Genomic DNA, 27,902 nt, shown 5'->3' with positions numbered 1-27,902 from the left:
ATATCTGGTTATTCCTAAAAAATACTGCTCAAAGTAATGAAAAACATTGAACTTTGGAAGCAGAGCTATAATTGGTGTGATGTAGCCTATACATGGTCGTTGTCTTCTAAATTATTTTTCTGAGTATTTCGCATGTCAACTTCTATGCTGGAGAACTATTTTCTCCTATTCTTCCGTAAAGACGGAGATTTAATTTGCAGAATTTTGAATTCCCCCATTTTTAGCTCCTTGCATGTAAAGCATTGTTAAAAAGTTTGTGATCATTGTGTGTAGTACTTCCCACTAAGGTGTAGATCTTCCTCTTCCATGAAACTACTGAAATCTATTCAACTCTCCTGAAAGATGCTGTTGTCCACATTTTAAATGGAAGAAAATACTACCTACTACTCCTCAAAGTATTACAAAACAAAGTTTTTATGTTTCTAACTCACTTTTGTACTCTTCCCTTCTAAAGCAAAGCTAAGCCGCCGCCTCAGATTTCACCAAGCAAGTCCAGTGGAGGAGAGTTCTGTGTGGCTGCCATCTTTGCCTCATCTCGCTCCTGGTTCATCACCAACCCCAACATGAAACGAGAGAAGGGTTAGACTTTGTTCACTGCTGATTTTTCAGTGTTTTAGAGTCTCAGAAAGGTACCAACATCTCTGCCATTATGTCTCCTCTCAGATCAATCCAGGCAGTCAGTTGTTGACTCGTTGTACATCTTGAGTTGCTATGGTAACTTAGTGGAGCATGTCTTGGAGCCTCGGCCGCTTAGCACTGCTCAGAAGATCAGCGATGACACACCTTTGGAGCTCAGCACCTGTCCCAGGGCCTGCTGGACTCTGGCCAGGTAATATTATAATGGTTACTTTTTCTAGAAAAATGCCTTTAGTTTGATTGGGCTCATGGTTTATTTGTATTTATTCTCTATATTTTTGGAGCAGGACCCCTCAGTGGAACGAGTTGCAGCCACCCTTCAACTCCAACCATCCCTTGGTGTTAGCTTCAGACCTGGTGCAGTACTATCAGTATCTTCTGGCTGGTAAGAAGTCAAATAAATCTTTCTTCTTGTGCTCATTTGTTCATTCACAGTGTCCAGTTGCTTTATAAATAGAATACTGGCAAAGCACAAATGCTTATTAAGTCCATTGGAAGATGTAAATCAATGCAGATGCACTCAAAGCAGCTCAAATTGAAGTGAACATGTGTTTCAGGTTTCAGCTCATTGAGTTACTGATAATAAGGAAACATTATGATGCCACAAGCTAACAATAAAGGGGGCTTGAAGATCAGGTTCTTGGTACCTCATCAAATCTAATTTTTAAATCAGTCCTCAAACTGTATGGTATTTCTGTTCAAACAAGTTCTTTTAAATATATTTTCCAGTAAATTATCTTTTTTCTAGGAAAGAAATTAAATACTGGCATGAGTTGGGTTATTTAAAGCCAATAAGGGCTGGACTTTTTATTTCTAACAATTTCCAAAAATTATAGTGGTTAAAAACAGTAGTAAGCAATGATGCACAAATCCGCTGAATCTAGCTGAAATCACTTTTTGTCAGAATGTAAATTAACCTCCAGCACTTTGCTTAGCCGGTATTGCCTTTTTGAATATTAAGTAATACTTCTGACACGTTAATTTGCATGTTGTGACTTGAAGATCATGCTGGCATAATACAAGGTATATTGAAATTGCCAAAACACAGAAAAAATACAGTTACATCTTGCTTATAATACATACTTTCAATACCAAGTTTTCATTTAAGAAGTGTGCTGTGTCCTGTGTGCATATTCAACCAGTTAACACCTATTGAATGCTGAGACGTGCTGTCAAGATCATTACTTTGCCACTGCAGATGACCTGATTTTATGGAAATTGCACCTTTATTGGGTAAAACAAAGCAAAACAATGGGATGCACAGCAATGTGAACCAGGCAGGTGGTGCTACTTCTACCATCTTTTCTCCTTCATTAGTTCATTATCCTGCATTTAAAGAAAACAGACATATTCTTTTCAGTAAATCATTTTAAATGAGTGCTGGTTTGAAACAAATGACTTACCAGTTTCGGGTTCGCTTCCTGGTCAGGGCCTTTCTGTGCAAAGCTTGTATGTTCTCCCTGTACATGTGGGTTTCTCGCAAGGTACTCTGGCTTCCTCCCACCACCAAAGACATGCTTATTAGGTTAATTGATGAGTCTAAATTGGCTGTAAGTGTGGGTGTGAGCATGTCTGGTTGTCGGTCTCTGAATGCCAGCTCTGCAATTGATTGGTGACCAGTCCAGGGTTTACCCCGCCTCTTGCCCAATGACTTGGTCTCATAACTTTCTAATAATCTGTATATGCATCGGCCCTTAGTATTGGTTGACCCCTACACTTTGCCATTTTTTTTGTTTACATTCATGACAAATGTGCATGCAGGACACTGGATGCTTTCATTGGTTACCACCACTGACATTACGTTAACATCACACAGAAAATGAAAGGAAAATGAAACATGCTAGACCTTCTTTGGTTTGTATCACTATGACACACTACATAGGATAAAATGATTGATTTTTGACACGAACGGTCCTAAAACCCTACAGCTGGTGTATCATGCTCAACACGTGTCAGATGTCAGCATCATACTATGACATAGTATGGATGTTATGATATGCTATGTTTACTTTTAGAAGTAAACTTTACTTTTAAAAGATGTTATGTTTCAAATCAAAATTAACTGATTATTAAAATGTCTTTGAACCAGGAGACTGTTTATAATGTATTTTAGCAAATAAAAGGTTGAAAACTTTTTTATCCTTCAGCCAGTAGCTGTTTTAAAGGTTTTAACATAGCTGCAGGTAATTCTTGAAACAACAAGACTTGCATTTAATATTTTCATAGGTTACAGTTTCTTATACTCAGCCCTAATAGTTTAAGTTGAGGTGTTCTATATTTTGGTGAAATGCACCAGTGCAAGATCATCCAATGGTATTATCACTAACTTAAAAACTGTTTTGCCATTGATAGGAAATTATGCATTGATTCTATCGATTGATCTACCTAGGCTGCTGTGGTTGATGTATCACTTGCATGCATTCTATGTACAGGTCTCTTTATGTATTGGCTGTAAAGGCTAATTCAACCATGCATGTTTTCCTTGCACCGTATGCATTATTAGTCAAGTGGGTGACCCTCAATCCATGCTGACTGTGTTGAAAGCCACTCCTTGGCCCTTTTATTGCTGCCACATGCTGAGGAGAGAGCCTTCCAGTCAGCAGCCATAACATTTCCTTTCTGAAAGACTTCAGAGATAGCTAGTCCCACATTTCTACCATTTCATATCCTCTGAGTATTCATACTTTCTCTGCTCAGTTCTGCACCTTGAATCCGTCTTAGCTGTCCAAACTACACGCCTGCTTCAGGACACGCTAGCACAGTGCTATGAGATGCTGCACTCAGACCAATTAGCTGACACCCTAAACTCTCTCTAATTCAATAACAAGTACAGAGCAGTGAGCACTTTAGGTTGCCCTCTGAAAAAGGCCAATTCGAAAAAAGCAAATGTGAGTGCACACGGATGGCCACACACGGAATCAATCCACCCCCTGGAATAGGCTGGCGTTTTGAGCTACTCCATAATTATAAACACACAAAATCTGTAATTAGCTCTTGCGGCTGCTCCAGGGCAAGTGGTGGCTGTGTTTATCCTAATCTCTGCACTCGTCTCGTTGACTTCTGCAGCGCTCCAGGTCTAACTGGTAGGATATTTTCTCAAATTAGTGCTAATGGTCTCTCCTAGTGTCAGAGCGATGAGGACACGTTGGGGTGACGGGCGCGGGCGTCAGCTTTTTCCACCATTCTCTCTGCCAGCATGGGCAATGGAACTGCTGCATAATGAGAGAGATTCATTGCATTAACATTTACATCCAATTAACAATAGCCAGCTAACACTGCCGTGGCTCTTTATTCCCCAAACCAACCAAGTGTGAACCAATACGGGGTCAAGACGCTATAAACATAATTGTTCAGCCCTCTACCCACTTCTTGTTCTCCTGCCATTTCCCCCCGGGGTCGGGGTCCTATACACCAATGACACCGACTGAGCTGCTCTTGGAACGCCACCTTCCATTTCTATGCTTTGCACCCGAGCACAGACTCTCAACATCCTGTTTCTCAGCAGGCATCCTCTTGCCAGCCCTCTCCTCTGCCGTTTCCTCCAGGGCTTGGCAGCTCAGCAGAGAAGTGATCCAGGAGAAGGAGTCGATTTGACCTTAGGATGAATTACAGCACAGCCATACTCCCCTTGTCCAGCTGCCTCTTGCTGAGCATAAAGATCATGCTGCTGCGAAGGAAACTGAAAAAGACACAGTGTGCTTACTTGCAGAACAAATTCTTCTATCTAGGTCTAATTTAAATTGCTGATAAAGCCACTTCAATAGGAAACAAGAAAATAAAGTTTTCACTCTTTTCACTCTTTTCACTCACATTCAATAACAAAAAAGTGTTAATGTAGCCAGATCAAAAACCTCTCCTTTAGCTAACTGCCCAACAAACAGCGTCTCTAGAAAGGTGCTGCATGCAAGGAGGTGGCAGCTTTTGATTGACAGGCCATGCTCTCTGGTCTCGTGGCTCTATATTGGATGACCCAGGCTGATTAAAAATGCAGCATGCAGGGAATGGAGTAGGAAGGGGAGAGGAAGGACCGGGGTCAGGCCAGACCGGAGCCTCCAGGACGGGATGATAAAAGGCAGCAGTGGCGCCACTTCATGGTCACTATCTCCACCTGTCCATCTGTAGCAGCTATTGGCAGCACTCAGGCTCGCAGAGGACGGCAACGTGCAGCACCGCCTTGGAGAGATAAGAAGGAAAGAGACACGCATCCTACAGTATACTCACAAACAGAGGAGATGCTGTAGTATGATCTGGCTTTATAAAAGCAGCCCAGAGCCAAGTTCTCAGTGTTTGGGGAATCCTCTGGGCGGAACCACAGGATTCCTGTCTGTGTTTCCAGAAGTACTGTTTTTGTTCTGTAGTCAGGTGTGTGAATGGGGCCTTTTTCTTTTGGCTTAAGGTGTTGGAGCTGTGAAATAACAGAATGACTGCCCTAATCCTTATCATAACACTCTTTATACTTTGATGAATGTGAGGTTTGCACACCCTCATTAGCTGCATTTAGAGTGAGATTTTTCCTGCCATGATTTTTGTCAGGTCGGTATTTATCTAGCTGTCCGCGGTCTGTTTTCTAACACCTCTTCCCCTCACCGCAAGTTTGCTCTGATGCAAACAAACCAGTGAATAATTTACCTCCTGGATTTCTGGCTGGCTCCTTTGAGCCTGCCGATGATGGCGTAACAGAGGCTATGCTTTTTGGCTATGACCCTCCCCTCCCTACCTGTCATATAATGTGCTAATTGTGGAGACTGACTGACTGGCTGGCCGGCCTGCTCTCTTGGGACTTTGAGGCCCATGACAGGCCAGCCACAGTTGCCTCGTCAATAGATCTAATTGCTCCGAGAGAGGGGCCAGAGTGAAGGCTTTGGAGCATCAGGCGTTTGGTAAAGAGAAACCATGGCGCCATGACTAGGTCAGTAATCAAAGAGAGGCAGAGAAAGGATGGGGTAAGTGTAGCGCTGGCTGAATGAGGGAGCTGTCAGTCAAATACGCCTTGAATGATACATAATGACTAAGCTATCCCAGTCTGTCAGTGTGCCAGCATCTATCTGCCAGAGCAAGAGGAACGCGAGAAGAGAGGAAAGTGAGAAGAGAGGCAGGTAGAGCGCTGGACAGGGAGCTGAGCAAGTGAAAAGTCTGGAAACTAAGCGTAGCAAGTCTGAAGGAAAAATAAAAGACAAACAAAATTAATGTAAAAAAAAAAAAAGAAAAAAACACTAAGGAGATAAAGGTGAACAAACCAGACAGGACGACTGTCCTCTGCTCACCGTGCAGCCAGCTCTCCAGATCTATCAGATTGTTAGCCCCTTATCTCTCCCTGGAGATCGGCCTGTCCGGCCCCTGGCCCAAGGCCCCGGGAGGTCGGTCTACATCAATACCCAGGCTGCCTTTGTTCTTGTTCTGACTCCCTGCTTCACTGCTCTGGCTAACAGGCCACCAGCTACCGGCCCTCAGCTCAGCACAACACCTCCTCTCTCCACAGTCAATAAAGACTTTGACACAAACGACTCCGTTCCTGGATGGTGTGGGGAAGCCTTTTTTTTCTGCTTGTGTGGCTATGAAAGTGCAGAATCATCAGGGTTATAAAGAAAAGGACCAAAGATACCTGATTGGAAGCCAAGTTATTATTTAATATAGCAATAAACAAATCAAACTTTGACATTTTCCTGCTATTTCCAGTTTCATATATCCCCCCTCGTTTTGCAGTAGATATTCAGTTAGCATCAAAAGAAAAGGTTTCACATCAGGAAACTGTTGTCATACACAAATTCCGGAATTTGTCTATTTGTTGGTGACTTCCTATGCAGTTAGAGCTTCAGAACTTTTTGCTTAACTATTTGTGGCATAATAATTATGAAGCTTAAAGCTTAATCTGGCTCAATATGTACATGCTCACCATGCATTTGTGGGGTACCAGTATGATGGAAACTGTATCTAGGTTTTACCAAGAAATGACATGATATTCTCTTATCATGTGGTAATGTTCTTTTTTGCTGTGGCCTGGTTTAACATCACATAGACAAGGGGTGCCAAACTCAAAGTGTTATAAGGTCTGCAAATTTCCTTCAGTATAAACATGTTAACTTAATTAAGTCATAAAAATGTGATAAAGATTAAAAAAATAATTTGCTAAAAAGTCAGGAATTTTCAATTCATATTTTCAATTTTACATCTCACAACTGTGAGTTAAACTTATGATTTTTATTTTTGTTTGATATTTTGACCTTTTTTATTCAGAATTTTGACTTTTTATCCCATATTTCGACCTTTTGGACTCCAGTATTAAAATTTCAGCTCATATTTTGACCTTTTAAACTCATGATTTGAACTCTCTATCTCATACATTTGCCTTCCAGAAACATATTTTTTGACATTTAATTTCATGTTCAGACCTTTTGAACTAATAAGTTTGACTTTTTATCTCCAATTTTGATCCTTTAAACTTATCATTTTGACTTTTTAATCTCAAAATCATTTATCATCATTGCTTTTTTTTTTGTTTTGTTTTGTTTTGTTTGTTTGTTTGTTTGTTTGTTTGTTTGTTTGTTTGTTTGTTTGTTTTTGTTTTGTTTTGTTTTGTTTTGTTTTCTAGAATTCATTACTGGTGGTAATAAGGTTGACAGTTTATGGTTAAATGCTGACCCTGTTAGACCTCCAAATTCATGACTGTTGAATTCAATTTTTTTTTTTTTTTTTTTTTTTTTGTTTTATCAATAAGCATCATTATTTTTAACATGTAAAAGGATATCATATAACATTTCTTGTCATGCAAAATTTGAGCTTGTGCAGAAATTGTCTAAAAATGCACACCTGTGACCAAAAGTCCCGTCGAATAGGACTTCAACATAAACCAAAATATTTTCTCTGACAATGTCTCACTATGTTTGTTATCTTACGTTCCTTTAAACCCTGTCAGAGACAGCTGTGCATGCAGCCATACATTCAGACTCCTTTCTTGAGTGTCTTATAATAAGTTTGCACTTAAAATATTACCATCTGTGAAATTGCATTGACTCTGCATCTCTTAAAAGCCAGTAATGAGTGCAGTAAAAGCAGAAGGCAGAGTGTCTGACTAAAGACGAGCAGATATGACTGTAACAGCCGGGGTCAGTCTGGCTCCTGGCGTGCACACTCGTGCACAGAGGAGAGCTGCCTCTTTGCTGACCCGTGGGGATGACCACTAACTCTCTACACTGGAGCCTGACAGTGACTCTAGCCAGTGGAAACCCCTCCCACACACACGTGCACACACACTCACGGAGGAAACCTGATCCAGCCAGTCCACCAACTGCTTCAGAACATCAATAATTAATTAGAGAACAGCTATTGGCCCCCAGGGTCAGAGAGCACGGAGAGAGTGGGAGCAGTGGGAGTGAAGGCAGTGGGAGGAAGTGAGGGAGTTGTGATTTTGTTTAATAAGTAACACAACACAGGCTTTGTTCCTCTGTCTTTGATTTAAGAACAGCATGAGAACCGCTCTCTGCCTCACTTTCTCTGACTCACCCCTCTGCACCGAATCTGTCGGTTCATGAAGAATGTTTTTACTCTTTTCGGAAAGAAACTTTTTCACTTACTAGGTGTGTCTTTCAATGCAGGTATTCAGTGTTCTTTCTGACCTTTTTAAAATAGAGCCGGACGGTGAAAATCTGTGATTTCAAGTGTCAGACAAAGGATACTGTTAATTTAGGAACACCAAATTAAGGAACACCATCATGGCTGGTTGTGACCTTTACAAACCGTGTCTCAGATTGGCTTTTCATAGTTCTTGTGTTTAAGTTTTTCACCAGGAGTTCAGTCATCATGAGAGGTCTCCTCCTTACAGGATCTTTGTCTTCAGTTTTTCTGTTGTGCAAGTTTTGGCTTCTGCACACTCCATTGCTCTCTCTTTCCAGCCTGCATGGTCAATTTCCGATTCTGACACATTTTGACTCACTTTGAAGTCAGGCCGACTTTCATCCTGATCCTGCATCATTTTTTTGTTTCATGTATAGAACAAATATTAATTGAATTTACTGACATTTGGCAAGTTTCTAGCAAGGACTTGCTTTAAGTGTGATCTAGTAGGGAACAGCCTCTGGATCAGTTTGCCCCATCGAAAATAAACAGCACAAAATGTAGGAAATTTGTGTTTGGTAGATTATTTCTTTGTTGTAACAATGCTTCATGGCAATAAATCTTATACGTTTAGAAAAGCTGTTTATTTCCCTTTGAGATGGTGCCACATTTACAAGGAACATGCATTTGTGGGCTGAGCAGTTGAGCTGAGTATGTGTGCCAGAGAGCTGTTGCTGTTGCGATGGACTCTTGTTTTGAGCTTCTTGTACTCCTAGGTGCCTGATTGGCACCAGTGAGTATGTGCCCAGTCAGTAGATGTCTACTTCAAGAATCAGCATGCCACATTTGACTGATCTGGATAGGGCCTGTGCAATGGAGCAACTCTAAGCTTGTGTACCGCAAAACCAAGGTATTTAGAGTGAGCCTTAGTACCATGTCCAAACTGAAGGCCAAGTTCCGTATAACCTGACGTCCAAGACAGGTTACAAAGTGGGCATCTCAAGAATAGTGTTTCCTCATGGTCAGCATGTAGGAACTTTAGACTGGTTTCTATGGATTGGCAGGATGATCTGTCTGACAGCTCTCTGTCCCAACAATCCAGGGCCAGCATGAGGAGGAACTGTCAGGCTGTTGTGGCTGTATATGGTTCTTCCATACTCTACTAATGCTTCTGTTTTTAAATACTAAAATAATATTTGTGTCCTTTTTCTTCAGACACCAATCATCCAATCCACCAAACATCAGACAAAAATCAAAGGCAGAATAAGCTTTTTGACATTGACAGAAAAAAACATGGTAAATTTTTCATGGGCACAACCCACATACTTAGCTCTGCTGCTCATCCCACAAATAAATGTTCCTTACAAATGTGGCACAATTTAAAAGGAAATGGTATAAGATTTGTTGCCAGGAAGCATCTTACAACAAAGAAATTACCTTACAAACACTAATTTCCCTACTTTCTGTGCTAAGGTTATATACATATTATTGACCCTACTTTTTTGAGTAAAAGTCTCCAATGTTACCTTATAAATAAACCTTTTTTTTTTTAAACATATGGTATTTTCAGTTTCTATTGGAAACTTTAAGAACACTAGATACCACTAAAAGAAAATCACATTATTGAGCTACTTTTTAATTTTCCAAACACATTATTATTCATGTTATCATGTCAAACAAGGTTATAATAGTTTTGGATTTTTCATTAGTTTTTATTTGTTTTTACTTTTTGTTTTAAATTTCAGTTTAGTTTTTATTAGGTTAATTTTTTCTGGTTTTTAGTTTAGTCTAGTTTTTATTTAGCAAAAATGCTTCATTTTAGTTTATTTTTATTAGTTTTTCTGTTAGTTTTAGTTTTATTGGCAATATGGGGAACTTGTCAGGGACAAGACTCAAAAGGGCTTTTCACTTTTTCTATGTATTCAATTTTTATGTTTGTATACAACTCAAGACCCAAAATTACCACTGTATAAAATATTTCTATTCAAAATCAACTGCTGTCAAAAACTTAAACTAAGGAGATTTTGTCTCTAACTTTAATTTATTTGTTAGTTTTTTTAAGCACAGAATTAAGTTTTGCTTAGTTTGAATTTTTGGTAAAGCTTAGTTTTTATTTAGTTTCAATTAACTAAAATTATTTTCACATTTTAGTATAAGTTAACTATAATAACCTTGGTTGTCACAACACCAAACTTTCAAACTTTGATACAGTGCTGGTAGAAATCAGGCAATATTGATACCTGTTTCATACACAGCAGCAAAAATAGAAATCCGGGGTAGTAGGCACCAAAAATTAGAATATTACCTGTGTTAATGGACAAAAATTACAAGCAGACTCCTTCACACTTTGTTAATTGCACTTTAAAATATACATAAATTAACCTTTACTTCTTTATGAGATGCAAAAAGAGGCTTCAGAGGTATAGTATGTACTAGGAGACTATTGCGAAGAAAATTCAGTGCTGCTTTAGAAAACCAAAATCATCAGTGTGGTATTAAGTAAGGTTATTATAAATAATATAATATATTATAAATAAAGTAATTATATAAATAAAGTTGTTATTATTATTATAGTTTTCTAAAACTAACCAAATCACTGAAATATTAAACAAAAACACAAAATCTTAAATATATGCTCTGAAAACTTACTAAAATAGAATAAAATTAGGGACAAAATCCCTTAGTTTTCATCTTTGATGGCATTGAACTGACAAATTTGTAGCCTGGAGAGTATAAAATAGTTTGATTTGATAGGACTTTCCATACTGCTTAATGTCAGGGCTTGAGTTGAATTGAAATATAATACTTGAATAAATAAAATCAAAAGTGAAAAGCAGCCTTTTGGAAAGTGTTTATTTTTAAACTGTATGATATTTACTTTTCTGGCCTGTTTTGGTATCTGCCCCTGACGAGTAACCCATATTGCATAAGAGCTAAAACTAACACTGAGACTAATAAAAGTAAAATGAAGAAAGAGTTGAGGGTTAAAGAGTTTAGGGTTAAAGTCTTTCAAAAGCAATCTTACTGTGATGTCTATGTGTGCTGATTACAACCATAAAAAATCTATTTATAAGAAAAGATATCAGTATTTTCCCATCTGCATGTTTTTAGCTGATCACTGCTGCTCTTTCTCTTTCTTCCTTTTGCAGTAGCTGTGCTCAAATATGACTGGAACTCTGTTTTTTATGCTTCGTTACTTTTCAACAATCTCAGTCATTAAATCAAATAAATTGTATTATTTTAAATGTTTGAGATCAGCATTTAGAAATCCTTATCATAAGTGTGGTGAAGGTTAATGCTGAAAGATAATGTCTATAATAGAATGACTCTGATACAGACATTCATGATATATTTGGTTATACAGATGCAGTTTTTTCTCTTTTGATCATGTTTTTTTTTCCTGCTATCACTTAGTTTGACCTTTGTGATGCAGTTACATTTCTTAGTGGTGGCAATTATTTTTACGCAAGTCACACTACTCTTACATAAATTGGTCTCCGGGTAACTTAAGGACAATTTATATAACAGCGTGAATCTTAACTCTGTGCTGTTCAGTCTTCTGTAATTTTCTTGATTTGTTAAAAAATTTTAAGCTTCTACATTTCCTTTTGCTCCTCATTTGTAGTACAAAGTCCCACCGATAATTACAGATACTTGTTTTTCTGAACTTAAACACATTTCTAAATAAAGTGAGTGTTATGTCAGAAGCAGGTGCAGGAGCTGTGCAGTCCTTGTGCTTCTTAATAGGAAATGTGGAGGTGTGGGTGGATATGACATTTGTAACAGAGGCGTCAAACACCAAACTACCTCCGTCAGGGCTGTATGAGCACCTGGCACGTGTGTGTGCTTGTATGTGTCGGGGTGTGTGTGGGGGTGTGTGTGAGTGTGTGAGATGAAGACAGAAGTGCCTCCTGTGGTCCAGATGTGGACCTGACAAGTTTATTAGCCTGTTCTGTGTTAAACAAGCTTCATCCCTGAGGTGGGAGACAGAGAGAGGACTGATTCTACACATTAGGCCTCATTCTCCACGCCTGCTTATTCAAGCCTGCAAGAGCCCCATCTGTCTGGGCCTCTCTCTTTTCTCTCTCTCTCTCTCTCTCTCTCTCTTTCTACACAAATACACACTCTGTTTCTCTCTGACACACCTCCATGTACACTTGCTTTTTCTCGCACATGGGCACGCACAATATGCCCAAGAGAGAAAGGGAAAGAGAGACTTTTTCTCTTGCATCTGTCAATCATCTGAACAAAATAACTCTCTTCTATGCTGATAAATGTCATATTTTTGCAAGAAGTAACTGCTGCCACTTAGTTGAGCCTGAATGTATTGGTATTAGTTGTCAAAAAGCATATCAGTCAAATTGTAATGCTCTGACACACTATAATAAACTAGTTGTCAGTTATCATTTTCTTTCACAGGCTGATTTAAGTTAATAGTTAATGGTTATATGGGATTGACTGTCCTGCTTTGACTGCTCTGACAGCCTTAACTCACTAATATTTCTCTCTTGAAGCTGCATCGCTGTCATATTTTATAACGTTGAAGGTCTTTACACATTTCAAGAGTATCAAAAATGTAGGAAACTCTGAATACTTGAATTTTGGAGACTTTATCAGAGGTCTGTCTAGCTTTAAAACTGTTATGGCACAAAATATTTTCAGTGACTAATATCAAATGTTGTTAATGGGCCCTACTTAATCAGATCATTAATTAATGTGTGAATGTTTGTGTGTTTTTTCTCAGCAATGCCACCAGGGAGTCCAGGACCAATCACACGTCATGAGTCGTCAGACAGCCTGGCGTCTGATCATAGTGGCCAGGAAGACGAAGAGTGGCTCTCACAGGTCAGACTCCAGCTTAACCAACAGATTGATGATCTTGATTTTGTAAATTGGATTACTTTAAACTTTATTTAAGACCCATAGGTTTATGCCAGCCTAATGAGAGACACACCTGTAAATGCAATATTGGGAAAAAAAGGAAAGTATAAAATCACTCCAGTTTATGGCATGGCAGTAATCAAAACACAAATAACTATTGTGTCAACTCTTCTAAAAAGAATAGGAATATATTGTGTTACTTAGTGCCAGCTGAATCAGCACCAATATGACTTCATTTACTTTATCAGTCAGCACACATCATATATCATAAATTTCGACCTTAAATTTCATTATACAGTATGACATGTGGTAATTTTGTGAGGGGAAAACATGACCTTCACTCATAATTTGAGAAGGATTTTAATCGCATCATTATATGCCACCTGTAACTTTTTCTTTTCTCTGAGAGCCAGCCTACTTCAGTGGCTCAGTCAGTTTTACAACTTAAATGACATAGGTTCAGTTTCCAGTTGCCGATGATTACAAATTAGTTTTAGCTGATACTGATATCGATATTTAAATGTAGTTCAGACCTAAAACTTCAGACCTTAAAAGAAAAAATAGGATAAACAAATTTCAGTACTTAAATAACACTTAAAAGTATAAGGAATGATGACAAATAAAGAAACATACTTCAGCTGTTGTAGGTCAGTTGGTCCAGCTTAAAACTCCACTAACTTATTCATACAGACAATAGCTGATATAGGCAGATTTTTATAAGAAAAATAGGGTTGGAAATGTTGGCAGAAATGTTCATATCTGCCAATAATTCACTGGTTAGCTAATATCTGCCAATACCAATATAATAACAATAATATTGTGCAGCATCAGTGTGCATGTCTCTGCACTAATAACACAATTTTCATGTGAATGCTATCAAAATAATATTGGTGCAGAAATAAGCCATGGCATTTTCATGTATTTCAACCAGAAGGGGAACATCGGCATAGAATATAAAATGAAATGCAGCTTTGTGTTGGCAGGTGCTGGATCATATAGGCTGTAGTTGAGGCCCTGCTCGCAGTTCACCAGCTCTCACACTGCACTTTCTTGAGTTAGTGATCTTTTAGTTTGTATTTACTGTAGCTGCACCAAAAGTGATTACAGCTCTGCTTGTGTATAAAGTTTACCATACTGGCACTTCACATCATCTTTGCTCAAGTCATTCCTTACAATGTGCAAGGGTGGAAAGCAACTAATTACATTTACTCAAATTACTGTATTTGTGTACTTGTATTTTTTGAGTACTTTTTAAAATCAGTAATGTACCTTGACTTAAGTATATTTTGGTTGAAGAATTGCTGTTTACTACATTTCAAAAAGCTGTAAGTACTGCATAAAACATGAGCACTATAAGCCAAAACAGGGAGGGCCAAGCTTTCTGCTAGCAACAGGAAAATGGCCAGTGATCTGGCTTTGACAACACATGACGGTCAGTAGCACTTAGTGAGAGCATGATTCTACATTTCATCCCAAAACTGTGGTTGCATTTTACCTTAGTTTAAGTTGCACCTTATAATAAGCAAGCTGGCTAGAGATTCTCATTCTCATGTTGTTATTGCATGTTAGGGAAAGACCATATTTCACTTTGTGAGCCCACTGGGTTGTTGGGTTTCAAAAGTAGCCAGTCAGCACTCAATACTTCGAGTAAACTTTGAATGATCTACTTTTTACTTTTACTTGAGTAGATTCATAGACCTGCACTGACATTTTAACCAAATTAACCCTACTTTTATTTGAGTATAATGGTCTTATATGCCTTCCACCACATTTACACTGATGGCAAAGCCTGCTATGTACAGTGACCATTATTATTAACTAATCTCATTCCTATGCATAAAACATAATCACACACAAACAATGCAGCAATGGTAGCAGTATGGCTTAAGTGTCTTGGAACATAGAGGACTCCCTAACTTGAGAGATGCTACAGTAGGTAGCATGTAGACAGGAGATTGAATTAACCAGGCAATTGGTGGCATTTAGAGGTGTTAGTTGTCTTGATTTATATGTGTAAACACAAACATGATTCCTGAAGAAAATGCTACAGAACTTTGTCAGCCATCGATTTATTTGTGTTCTGTTGATCTTACATCATCCCCCAAAAGAATTTCTGCGTAAGATAAAACATATAGTACTGAAGTGCTATGGTTATGAGGAAGTCATAATATCATGAGTCAAGATCAGAATCATAGTCTGGAGTTACAGGAAAATAGGAAAAAACTGTATGAAATTTGCTTTAATTTGAATCAGTCGTCTTTCTGATTGTGAAAAGAGTTTAAGTTACTCATAATTAGAGCTCATTTTTTCAGGTGCATTAAACCCTTTACTTTGAAACTGAATTATTTTCTACTGGGTGATCCAGATTCAGCAACATGGAAGGCTGTTGAGTTTTTATTGGAGCTGAATTTTCTACAGAGACTTCTCCTCAAAGAAATAAATAAAACCATAATATAAATTGTCTTAAAATTGTGAGGTAGGTGGTTTCATTTTTTGAACTTTCAATGCTCATATTTGGAGGACACAGGAGGAAAAATGGATTAGGCCTTAACAGTGGCAAAATTACTGTTTCGGAAATCTCTTGTACCGACAGTGATTATTCGTTTGATTTCAGGATGAGATAAAAGAAGGGCTTCAGTGAGGGAAATCATAAAAATGTGTTAGAGCTAAATAAATACAGTGAACTCAGGTGATGATAAATTCTCAATTCTGCTTCTGCTTTCATGGCATAGTACTGCTGCAGCCCTTTATGTGTGTGTGCTTGTGTGTGTGCTTGTGGGGGTGCGTGTGTGTGTGTGTGTGGGGGGGGGGTATTTATAACAAAGCAACAACAATGTATTTATTCTTTCTCTGCAATACATGCTACAAGGAAAACTACTTTTTCAGTGTGATAAAAGCAGTCAGCTGTCATGTATTCTACTTTGACAATATCTTGCCAGCAGTCTTTGTTCAAGAAGGAAGCAGCTCTCCATTGCCATGTTTTCTGCTGATTTCCCCTTCTTGCTTGTTCAGATATCATAAGTTATTTGGGGGCATTTCCCTTATCTCAAAAGCTGCACTAAATTGTGCTGAAATGTTCATATTATTTGGTCGGGCCTTGTTAGAAAAATCCTGTACACACACCCCGATGTTTTCAGCTTGGTTAACCATCAATGCACTCATCTCTGGTGTCGGCAGGTAACCCACTACATTTTTACCATCAATAATTCCACTGCATGCATAATTGATTGGTTAAAATGCACCCCACTTAGCTTGCACAGGCCTCAGTTCATATCTGCCATGATAGTTTGCCAGGAGCAAAACTATCCATTGCACTAACCTGGATTTTTGGTGACTTCCTGTCAGAACAGTGGTAGTAATGCATTAGTCAGTGGTTGAAGGAGAGCATTAGAGATCTTCATGCCTTAGAGTGTCCAGAAATAGCTTCTATGAAGCATTTTGGAATATCTTAGACAGATGGTGTTTAGTTTTTATTTCACCTCTGTTAGAATTTGCTTGGTAGATTAAGAACTGCTACAAAGACTCCTTAGGAAATTCATTACATTAAACTGTCAACATTAGACTATCAGCCGAGATTTTGATGTTTGGTTTTGGATTCAGCATTATTGTGATCCTTTAGAGGAATATAAGGTGTTTCCTTGAATGTCAGTGTCTTAGCTCAATTCAACATCATGTCATCTGCTGCCGATCAGTGTTACCTGCTTTTTATCTGTCAATTAACAATACAACATGTCAGCCTTAGAGAGTCTACATCAGATCTCTACATGTTCATATGTCAGTTCTATTGTGGTGGACAGGCTGTGATGTAGAATATAGCTCTCAGTGGACTGCCAGATTGTTCAGGATTTAAGTCTAAGATTTGAATCCCTAAGACAAGTCAAAAAAATATCCCTTTTTACCCTCATAAAACCTAATCAGACCAGTGAAAAGAAAATGAAAACTATTTAAGCTCAATAATGGGCCACGACTATACTTATTTACTTATAGCAACAAAAAGAGGGTGTGAACATGTGCTTCTGGAGTGTGCAAGTTAGTGCTACATCAACTATTTATTTATTTATTTTTTTATGAGTAGTAGTATTTTTTTGTTGGCTTGTTTTTTTTGAGGTAAGTTAATGTTTGAAAAGATTTTGGGAGACTCATCTTTCCCAAAAATGCAATTTTGGTATGAAATGTTCTTCAAATAGTTTCCAGGAGCTCAAATAGACACATTGAGGGGTAATATACGTAATTTTGTGAAAGAGGCATATGTGGTATGGCTTTTAAAACACAAGACTGCAGTAATGCTCTAATGCAATTGCATTGAACATGTCTTTCTCCATCAGTAGACTCCCCTTCTGCATCAACCCACCACTGCGTTCAGGTCTTCCAGTGATCAAAGCAGTACTGTAGGTCTTCTTCACACAGTTGTCTCAGAACCTCGGTTGTCATTTTCTTAACTTCTGGCACAGACTCACGTGTTCCTTTAAAAAAATTTGATCTTAGGAAAAGTAAAAAGTGACACAGTGCTAGATCAGGTGAATATCACTGTGATTTGTTTTTGGGACAAGAACAGCTTTACTGAGAGCACAGTGTGAGCACAACTGTGATCTTTTTCCTGTGACTTTTTCTCACAGTTTTTCTAGAACCTGTTGTAATAGTGTTGATTCACCATTGACCCTTCTGAGACCCACTCCTCCAAAATTATACCCTTAATGTAAAAGAAAACAACATAGATTTGAATTTTTTTCGTTTGACCGCCTCCAGCTTTGATAACGGCACATATTCGCTGTGGCATTTTTTTGATACGTTTCTGCAATGTGACAACATTTATTTCCATCCAAAGTTGCATTAATTTTTCACCAAGATCTTGTATTGATGATGGGAGAGTCGGACTGCTGTGCAAAGTCTTTTCCAGCTCATTTGATTCTCAATGGAGTTAAGGTCTGGACTCTTTGGTGGCCAATCCATGTGTGAAAACGATGTCTCATACTCCCTGAACCTCTCCTTCAGTATCTGAGCTACTCACTATATCAGTTAGGGTTAAATAACTTTTTACCAGCTGAAACATAATCATCCATGTACACCACCGTCCAAACTATTATGCAAATGATATTTTTCTCTGTTTTTCCTAAATAGTCAATGCAATAACAGTCAACGTAATTTTCACGTCATCAACTATTAGAGCATAATTTAAATTTTAATGAACAAACCTCCCACAGTTCTTCTTTTTGTACCATGGAAGAAAGTGGTCAGTCAGAAACTCTATATACTTTGCCGAGGTCATTTTCACACTTTCAGGGACCCTAAAGGGGCCTACCAGCTCTCTCCCCATGGTTCAGGCCCAAAACATGACCCGGCCACCTCCTTGCTGACATCACAGCCATCAACCATCCACTTCTCCTCCATCTGGACCATCCAGGGTTGCACAGCACTCATCAGTAAACAGGACTGTTTGAGAATGCGTCTTCATGTATTTCTGCAACCATTTGTGCTAATGAGCATTGGTTAAGGGGGTTGGATAGTAGGTTTATGCATGACTGCAAGCCTCCGGAGGATCCTACACCTCAAGGTTGGTGGGACTCCAGAGGCACCAGCAGCTTCAAATACCTGTTTGCTGCTTTGTAATGGCATTTTAGTAGCTGCTCTCTTAATCTGATGAATTTCTCTGTCAGAGACCTTCCTCATTCTGCTTTTATCTGCATTATGCATCTTTTTTTAGATGGCAGTGTATTTAAAACATAAAAAAAGGGGGGAAACGTGACTAAATAAATAGTCTAGCCCTGATAAACGTAGATTGGACATGCAGTTGTGACCTATATTAAAATTTTGAATGTGCAATTTAAGGATAATTCCTTAAATTGCTTTTATATATCTCATTGAAATGCTTATGGTTAACGCAGTCTCTTGAAGTTTAGACACAGGAGCATGATGCTTTGCTCCGATTGGCTGTTGATAGCAGTGTGCCGAACAAAATTTGGCATGTCTTTCAATCCACTTTAGATGCAGTTCAGAATGTTGCTGACTTGAGTTTTAGGACTAAGATTAACTTAATTCATTCTCCGAGGGGAAATTCTAGTAAATTGGATCATAAAATAATATGTTAAAGGTCCCAGCTGGCACCTGTTTTTTTATTGCCCTCCTAGCTCCGTATTTCATCAGGTAACCTGCCACAAGTTTTTTGTTTTGATACTTAAGTCAAAAGTTTTTGTTCTGGCATGTTGTGCAGAAGTGCAATTTTTTTTTGTTGGTCTTTGATGACTTCCTGGCCATTCTTAGTGTACCCAAACTACCCCTGCACTGCCGATTTCACTCATTTCTTCTGTGAATTTAAAAGCTTCCCTGCTGTGCCCTGTGTCTTGAGAAACACGGCACATTAAGATCACACACCACAGGTGTCACTTGATTTCTGTTCCATGCAGGTTGCCCAAAATTAATGTACCTCTGGCTCCTCTTTCACATTGTTGCAGAGCCTTCACAGTTTATTAAGCATGACGTTTTGAAACCCAGTTATTAAGGGAACCAGTTAACAGCTTCATCGCTGGATGCAACCAGGGTAAAGACAGAATAGACTTTGTCTATTTAAACATTATTGCTCTGATGAAACCTTGTTGATATATATTTTTATTCGATATAGTCCGTACCACCTCACATATATTGTAGGGATGCTTCTTGTTTAACCACTTAAATGTCTGACAGGCAGCAAACGGGTCTTTTTTTCCCCTTTTCAAAGCTTGGTCTTGCTTGATGTCCCATCCAGAGTGGGGGATATAGTCTGCAGACACCAAACTGAGCAATGTGCCCTCAGCTGTGTCCAGAGAGAGACGGAAGGGGAGGGGGTTAGTGGGTGACACTGGACTGAAACATCTGGACCGTCCATCCCTCTGCAGAGCGGGCACACTGGCAGCTGTTCAGCTCTGCAGCTGGGCGTGACATTGGTGGTGTTAACTGGCAGAGCACACACACACACACACACACACAAAGTGACAATCCTCTTCCCTCGTCCTGTGGCCTAATTCGCACAGCTGTGACAGGCTGCCTATATCTGAACATGCATATGTAAGTGTTAAAACACAGACACATGGGAGAATTAAAAGACTGAAGCTCTCATTGGTCTCTGAGATGTTGGCACCTGGCAGCCAGAGTGAAGCGAGTACGGGAGCTGAGAGCCAGGCTTAGGTGAGAGACGAACACACACAAAGTAAAGATAATGAAATGTGAGCAGTGAGACACCGAGAGGCGTGTTAAGTGCTGCAGGGAGTTGAAAAGTCTAGGTTAGCGTGGGAGAGCGGTGAAAAGTGAGAGTCCAAAGCAGGAGAGAGTAAATTCAAGACAGAGAGGAGATGGAGACCGAAGGAGGCAGTAATAGTCTGATGTTTATGACTCACCCTCCCCTCTCCTTCTCTCTGCCAGCATTAGTGCCACTCAGCTCGGGTGCCCATGGACCGCCTGCCACGCCAGCACCATCTTCCCCTCCCAGTAGGCCTCACCTCAGACTGGCTGCCGTGCTGCTGCTTGAGTCGCACTCATATTAACCCACTGGGAGGCCTTCCCATCATACTGCCAGAGCTCCCAACACACACAAGACCCTGACAAGTTTTGACTTCAGCGTCAGACTTTCAGTGAGGCAGGAGTTCAGAAGGCTTTTAGTTCAATGTCAGGTGACTGAGTTCATATGAGTACTTCAAAGTGTTTGGAATGGGATCATTCTGTTCTCATTTAGCCTCCTTTACAATACCAAAATAGACTAAACCACAAAAACTAGTTTACATAACCAAACAAATGTTGAGCCTATTTTGACCTCTTACCTAGGTCAGAAAAAAGCTGGTTTAATGAGCATATATTAGGCAGGCTTTTGGCACATTCAGTGCTGAATGTGGGTGACGAATGAGCATTAGAGGGGTCAAACAAAGCACACTTTTTAAGACAACGACCTTGGATTAAGTATTGTGTCAAGATATAGGGGCCATTTCATCCTAGAATCTGGTGTATTTTGTGGTCTTCACAAATAAGTTTATGTTTTAGAAGTTTTAGATAAACCATGCAATAAATGGAAGAAACTGTACACTAGAAGGGAAATCATGATCCCAAGCTAAACTACTGGATGCCTTTTAATTGTCTCTGCCTTTGTCAGACAAGCAGAAGAAGGTTTGGGACGCGGCATATGTATTTAGCTGCATTTAAGTGATTTAGGTGAGGGACAAATTTTGATGGCTTAACAACTGGATGATGTCTGGATCCTGAGTGAACATCGGATCTGGACAATGTAGCTTAAAAGAGACACAACAGGTTTATGATAATAACTTAGCCTCCAAGTTCTCCTGATCCAAGTCTGATCCATGAATACCCTACACTGCAACCTACATAACAAGGTCTTAAAGGATCTGCTGCAGGCATTTTGGGTGCTAGATACCACAGCACATCTTCAAAGGTATAGTTGAGTCCATGGTTGGTCAGGTCTGAGCTGTTTTGGTCTTGACCTGAGGAGGGGAGCACCTATGCTGTATAGCCCACATGTTAAGGCCAATCAGTAAATCATACAGATGGATGCAAAATGTCAAATCCAGTGAAGGCTTTTCAGAAAAAGTGGCAAGGCTCTGTCCTTGACTGAACACATGTGGTGTGTGTGAAGAAAAGCCTTTTGAACAAATTATTGTAGTAAATAACAAGTATCTTTTTAATGACCCTGAGCTTTACCTGAGGTTTAACGCTTTATACCAAGATAGAAACAAATACCAATGGCCTAACATGTTAAATTAAGGTCATTAAAAGCATAGATTAATTCAATAGCTGATATGAGGGCACAAACTGACTGTCCACAACATACTTTTTATGAAGTACTGTGTAATATAATATTAATCAGTCTGCTAGTAGGCTTTACAATTTAACTTCTACATTTGAGCATCAAAAACTCGGTGTGGCAACATAGTTTTTTTTTTTTTGTTTTGTTTTGTTTTGTTTTTTTGTTTGTTTTTTTAAATGGGCGTATTTACTATATTTTCTCTTATGTACCTGGTATTTAATGAGTATGCAGCTCTTTCTTAAGTAGTCCTGCTAGCTAGTAGAATGGTTGGTATATATGAGATCATTTTATTAGCCCCTTGCTAATGGTCAATCAAAAGAAAACACTCTAGAAAACACTCAGGAAGGTCAAAATAACCATACTATTTTTGATCCATTACTGTAGAGTATCTTAATCCTTTCAGTGAATCTATGGTCAGTGAATCTATGAAGTGTCTGCTCTTATAAAGGGGGACTCTTTATGAAGTAAGGGCTTTTGTACCTTGCACTTTTCATTATTTTTCCATAGATATAGTTTGTTACAACGCTAAGTATAGCTCAGAACTACACAGGTTCTTCTTTAATGTTTTTAAAAATGTGGTTTCGGGGGAGGCAGATGGCCTACCAGTTAGGAAATAAGTAGTTATTTCGAGTGTCTGCTCGATAGTTATGTGACTGGCCAGGCTTCAAATCTGACCCGTGGCTTTCCTACATGCCACTCCATGGTCTCTCATCCCTGATTCATCCATTCAATATTCAACCATTTTTCACATTCCCAGGTGGAGATTGTGACCCACACAGGCCCCCACCGGCGCCTGTGGATGGGCCCTCAGTTCCAGTTTAAGACCATCCACCCATCAGGCCAGACTACAGTCATCTCCTCCTCGTCCTCAGTCCTTCAGTCCCAGGGACCCTCTGATGTCCAGCAGCCCCTTCTGGATTTTGACACAGATGACTTGGACCTGCACAGCCTCAGGTGTTTTGAAATTAAAAAACAAGCACCTAGGAGTAAAGATCAGTGCCTACAGCTGCACTAGGCGATGATTTTGTCATAAGCATAGATCACAGATCGAAAATGAACGTTTAATTTAGTAATTATGTCACTCTGGCCAGAAATAGTTCAGATGACTTAATTTAAAATTATTCTGTTATCATGATATATTCACCCAGAGTTAGACCAATGAAAAAAAAATCCATTTATGTAATAATATAGTAATAATTGTAATAATTTGTGTGTCTTTTGCAGAATTCAGCCAGTACGTTCAGAGCCCGTCAGCATGCCCGGATCGTCTCGTCTGGTGCCCGATCGTAGAGGACAGTCCAACATCATGGATGCAGGATCAGGTAGGAGACTGTATTGATTTACTCTGCTGTATTTCCATCCCTCCTCCTCTGCTTTGTGATACATCTGTGGTTTTTCTATTTCATCATACTCCTAGCTGCCTCATTCAGTTACATTTCCTTCTACTCCACTCTCGATGTGTTGGAGCAGTTCCATTGTGTTGTGTTTGATTCCCATCAATCCCTTCATGTCAGACTCTTGAAATACTGCTCTTAGCGCTCAGTACGGGGACGACAAGCATATGTTCACTGTCATGTCCCTCATAATAATCTTTCTGCTCCCATCAACAAGTAGGAGACTTTTGCAGTACTCCTTTGCACATGCCTCATTTACTTTAGGTTTTCAGAATACACCTACATCACCTAAAAAAAGCTACTTTTTTTAAATATATTTTTTGCTACACTCTCTGAAAACCTTTACAAACTTTAATTCTGAGAAAAAAATATTTCATACTGAGACAAGTCTATCTGTTATATATAAACCTTTCAGTCTCCTTTTAAGCAGCTGTGGTGCTATATAATGTATGTGTATTGTTTATTTCCACCACTTTTAGCACCTGCTCTTTGTGAAAATAATTTCTTCTATCATATGAATGAATGACAAGTAAAATGACTCTGTGTGACTTTAAGTAGGTTTTAAGTAGTCTGTCATTTGCATAAGCCAGTTTGCAGACTTTTGCTTCTCTCTTGTTTTCTTTACTCCTCCTCTGCCTTGATTCTGTAAAAAAATCCTCTGAGATTGTTTGTGGAGGCATGTGAAGTCCAGCAGCCATCAGACAGGATTGATATGGTTCAAGTGATTCTGATGTCCCTTTACATGTCTTCCATAATCTGGTTACGATGTTCGGCTAATCCAATCACACACACACATGAGAGGATTTTCCCTCTCGAATATGTCTTTTACTCTCAAACTGTAATGCTGTTACACGGGTCTTGTGAGTGCGCGTGTTTGCGTTGTGGATTATGCGTGGTATTTACAGCCAGTGCGGGTGCAGGAATCATCACTTACCGTGTGACATTATATCCTGTTGCCTTTTGTGTGATAAAAGAGATAGAGAAGCCACCGTGACGTCTGCAACATAATCTGCAGCGTCTTGTGACACAAACTTCACTCATCTGATCTGGGGCTGAGAGACAGACGCTCTGGCTCCTTCACTCAGGTGTCAGGAAATATTTACAGCTCGTGTTGCTAAAAGGTGTGTTGTAAATAGTTTTACATCTCTGATAGTGTCTTTTTGTCCTGCACATGCTTTTTAACACATTCCAAGACGCAGCAGATAATCAAAGATACGATTGAACACTTGTTTACCACATATATATATATATATATATATATATATTTTTTTTTTTTTTTACAATAATTTTTTGGGGTCTAAAAAATAACTGAAGATTTTTTCTCAGCATTAAAATTTTACCAGTTAAGTGATAGGCAAACATAATAAGGGCTGTCAGCTTAAATGCATAAGTCACAATGCCATTAAAGTCTGAATATATTGTATTATTATTTACAGTTTCATATCACATCAATCGGGTGCTTCTTTGTTGTTTTGGATGCACAGTAAGCTACCATAATGGCACAGCAGGTGAATAAACTCACTATAGCATCTGTCTGTCAGAAAATATATACTTTCTGTAGATATTTTTAACTTTTCTATCCATTGCAAGTTCATTTTTTCTGTGAATAGGCTGAGGTTTTTACTCTCAATCTAAAAGTTGCTCATATTATTTCAAAATAAAACCAGGTTCCCATCCAAACAGGAATATAAGTACCATTAGCCTAAGACAATACAAATTACAAAGTTAAAGCAGAATAAAAAAATGTTTATTAAAAAAAAATCTCTGCTCACTGTTTATTTTAACTGTGTTACATTGATAGTGAAAGCAACTAAACTGAAACCTCTGAAGAAGGGGAAAATATCCTGCATTAACCAAAAATCTGTGGACTTCAGTTACTCATTTTTCACATTCATTCCTGCGCATTTCTATCAGTGTTAAATTCTGCAATTTATCAGGAAAACTTAACAAACTGGTAACCTGGTAACCCTCCCTGCAATACCCTCATGAATGATCTCTCCATGTTCCTGCAATCATATATGCATACATACCTGAATATATGGGCATATTTATGTATTTAAATGTATATGCTCCCTTACATTTATCTACACACAATATAAATTATTTACTTTTGATTCCTTTTTACTGATGAATCATTATCATGATTCACATTTATTTGCCTTCTTATCATTACTCTTGAATCTTTGTTCTGTCCCCTTCTTTTTGGCAATGAAGCCATATGAAATCACAATTTTCGGCCTGTATTACTAGCTCAGTTTATCTTCATCTTTCTGTTGTTTGCTCCTGTCTTGTCTGATTTTATTGTTATTTGTCTTGGCTGGTTAGTCTCATGTACCAAATTTTTGTCCACTTAGTTACATCCTGTTGTGACACTTTTCTATTTGATTATTTGTGTTTTTGCAAGTGTAGAACAAGATGTATCAAGTTTTCATATTGTGCAAATTTAGAAGCACAAATAGAATTACATTAAAAAGAACTTAGAAGCTGTCTGCTACAACTAAGTCATGGTTTCATACCACACTGATGTAACAGTGCAGTTCTCATTTAAATGATGCATTTTAGATCAGAACCATAAAAGACATCATTGATTTGAGTCACAAATCAAGACCCTGGTAAGAGTGGCTTCACATTGTCAAAATGAACTAAAACTGTTTTGATATTCAAAATAATAATGTTATATTTGATGAATCAGTTGAACTATCAAGAATTCAACAACAGTGTTGATTTTAAATGCAAATAATTTGTGGCAGCCTTACTTTACACTGTTAATCTTATTTCTTTAGGTAGATAAGATGGGAATGGGTGAAACAGTTAGTCTTTAAAATTTAAGTGTTTATTTTCTGATACACTTCAGACCCTCTCTGTAACCTCAGCACAAACAAAACTGGAAAATTTCACCATTCATTCTTCATGTCTTCGTTTTGCTTTTATTTGATTTCAGACGGATCTGTTGTAATGCACTTAAGCAATAATTTAATTGTTTATCTTTTTGTAATTATTTCAATATTCATATTTAATAAATATTATTTAATCATTTTATTTATACTTATTGCCAGCTTTATCTAAAACATATTACCACCTTCCCTGTACTCTTAGTGTGTTATAGGTTCAACTTTGCAAATATAAAGGGCAGCAGGACTTGATTTTATTATATAAAACTAGAGAGGCTGTGCCTTCAGCTTTACCTGTAAACCTACAGCACCCCCTATGTCTAATCCCCTGAGTCTCCCTTTACTCCTCCTCATCTATCTGCATCCTCCTGTTCTTCCCTAAGTCCTATCTGTCGTTCTTCCATCTGCTGCCGCTGCCCTCTGTGTTTTCAGTGTCGTCTCTAACTAGTGCAGAGCAGAGAGAAAGAGAGAGACAGGAGAATAGAACCAGACCCAGGGATGGAGGTGATGCTTATCAGCATGTGTGTGTGTGTGTGTGTGTGTGGGTGTGTGTGTGTGTGTTTGTGAGTGCTCGTGCACAGGGAGGGTTCAGTGTTGTGTCCTGTCACTGCTGTGGCGCCGCCTCTTATCGCACACACACATCACTTTTGTCTCACCCTCTGAAGAGCACGCCTGTGTGTGGCACAAGTTAGCAACAAGAGTCTGAAAGCTGCTTTTTATGCAGCTTTAAACATGTCACCGGGCAGATAGTAAAGTCAAATATCATGCACTGACAATCAAGAATAAATGAATAAATAAATAAAGCTGATAATTGTTTGTGAGTAAGGCTGTCCCATTTGTGAGTGTGTTGTTGCCCTTCAAAATTAAATGATTGCATGATTTAAAGGTTAATATCAGTGATATATATTTGTGCTTAATCCCCCCAGAGACACTTTTTACCATTTAGTTTGTTTACACTTGTGACTTTGGCAAATGCAGGGCGCTCTGTTCTGCCATTGGTCAAACTGTAGAAAGCAGATTGAAAAATCAAACATGCAGTTTGTTGGTGAGTCATTAAGCATTACAGATGTGGCTTTGATTGCCGTTTGAATTATGATACACAATTATAGATTTTAGAAACCCTGTGCCTACTCGATCGTTTGCCGTGATGTAAACAGAAGTTAGAACAACACAACATTTCTGTGATTTCAACTTTTTTGCAGCTCTTTTGATGTTCTGCAATTACAAGGTAACGCCTGGGTATTACAACATTTAGAATCACATATTTACTGTGCCAATCATAAACAAAAAAATATGTTTATCTTGGCACACATGTCGTGGGCAGAGCATGTCAAATTTCAGTTTCCCTACTTTGGCTGTTCTTGATAAGGTACAGAAGAGAAGCCAAGCATCCAGTTACACTAATTTTTACATATTTTTTAGTTTTAAGTTATGAATACTCAACTACTCTTAAGTATTTTTTTATTATGGTAAAATTACTTCACTATCATCTATTAATTGACAGAGTTTTTTCAGTTTTTTAGACACTTTTGCACCATGAGTGAAGTTACTGACACAGTTAAACAAGTTGAGTTGGATTCAAACAGAGTTTTAAAGTGTAGGAAAGGTTTAACAATGTAGTTTGACTTAATAATGTCAGTTGAACCCAACTTAAATGTACAAGTAAAATTGAGTTGATGTAACTTAAATGTACCTGCTATAAGTAGTTGATTTCTCTTGAAATTACCTACTAGTGTGAAAAGGGTATTACGTGTTCTCATTGCTCAG

The 27,902-nt window shown here is 38.6% G+C and overlaps 1 protein-coding gene across 3 annotated transcripts in view; it reads left to right on the top strand.

The window, feature by feature from the left end:
* The window catches only part of bcas3 (BCAS3 microtubule associated cell migration factor), a 552,832-nt gene that overhangs the window by 163,016 nt on the left and 361,914 nt on the right, over positions 1-27,902 (top strand). For all 3 annotated transcript variants that reach the window (XM_041803667.1, XM_041803675.1, XM_041803683.1), the window contains exons 17-22: positions 455-579; positions 664-829; positions 924-1,021; positions 12,932-13,032; positions 22,608-22,804; positions 23,075-23,172. In XM_041803667.1, the coding sequence (XP_041659601.1) occupies positions 455-579; positions 664-829; positions 924-1,021; positions 12,932-13,032; positions 22,608-22,804; positions 23,075-23,172 (785 nt within the window). The remainder of the gene's footprint in view (positions 1-454; positions 580-663; positions 830-923; positions 1,022-12,931; positions 13,033-22,607; positions 22,805-23,074; positions 23,173-27,902) is intronic.

Source organism: Cheilinus undulatus, linkage group 2 (assembly GCF_018320785.1).
Source record: "Cheilinus undulatus linkage group 2, ASM1832078v1, whole genome shotgun sequence".
NCBI lineage: Eukaryota > Metazoa > Chordata > Actinopteri > Labriformes > Labridae > Cheilinus > Cheilinus undulatus.
The sequence above is the reverse complement of the archived record's forward strand: the minus strand, read 5'-3'. Positions and strand labels throughout refer to the sequence as shown.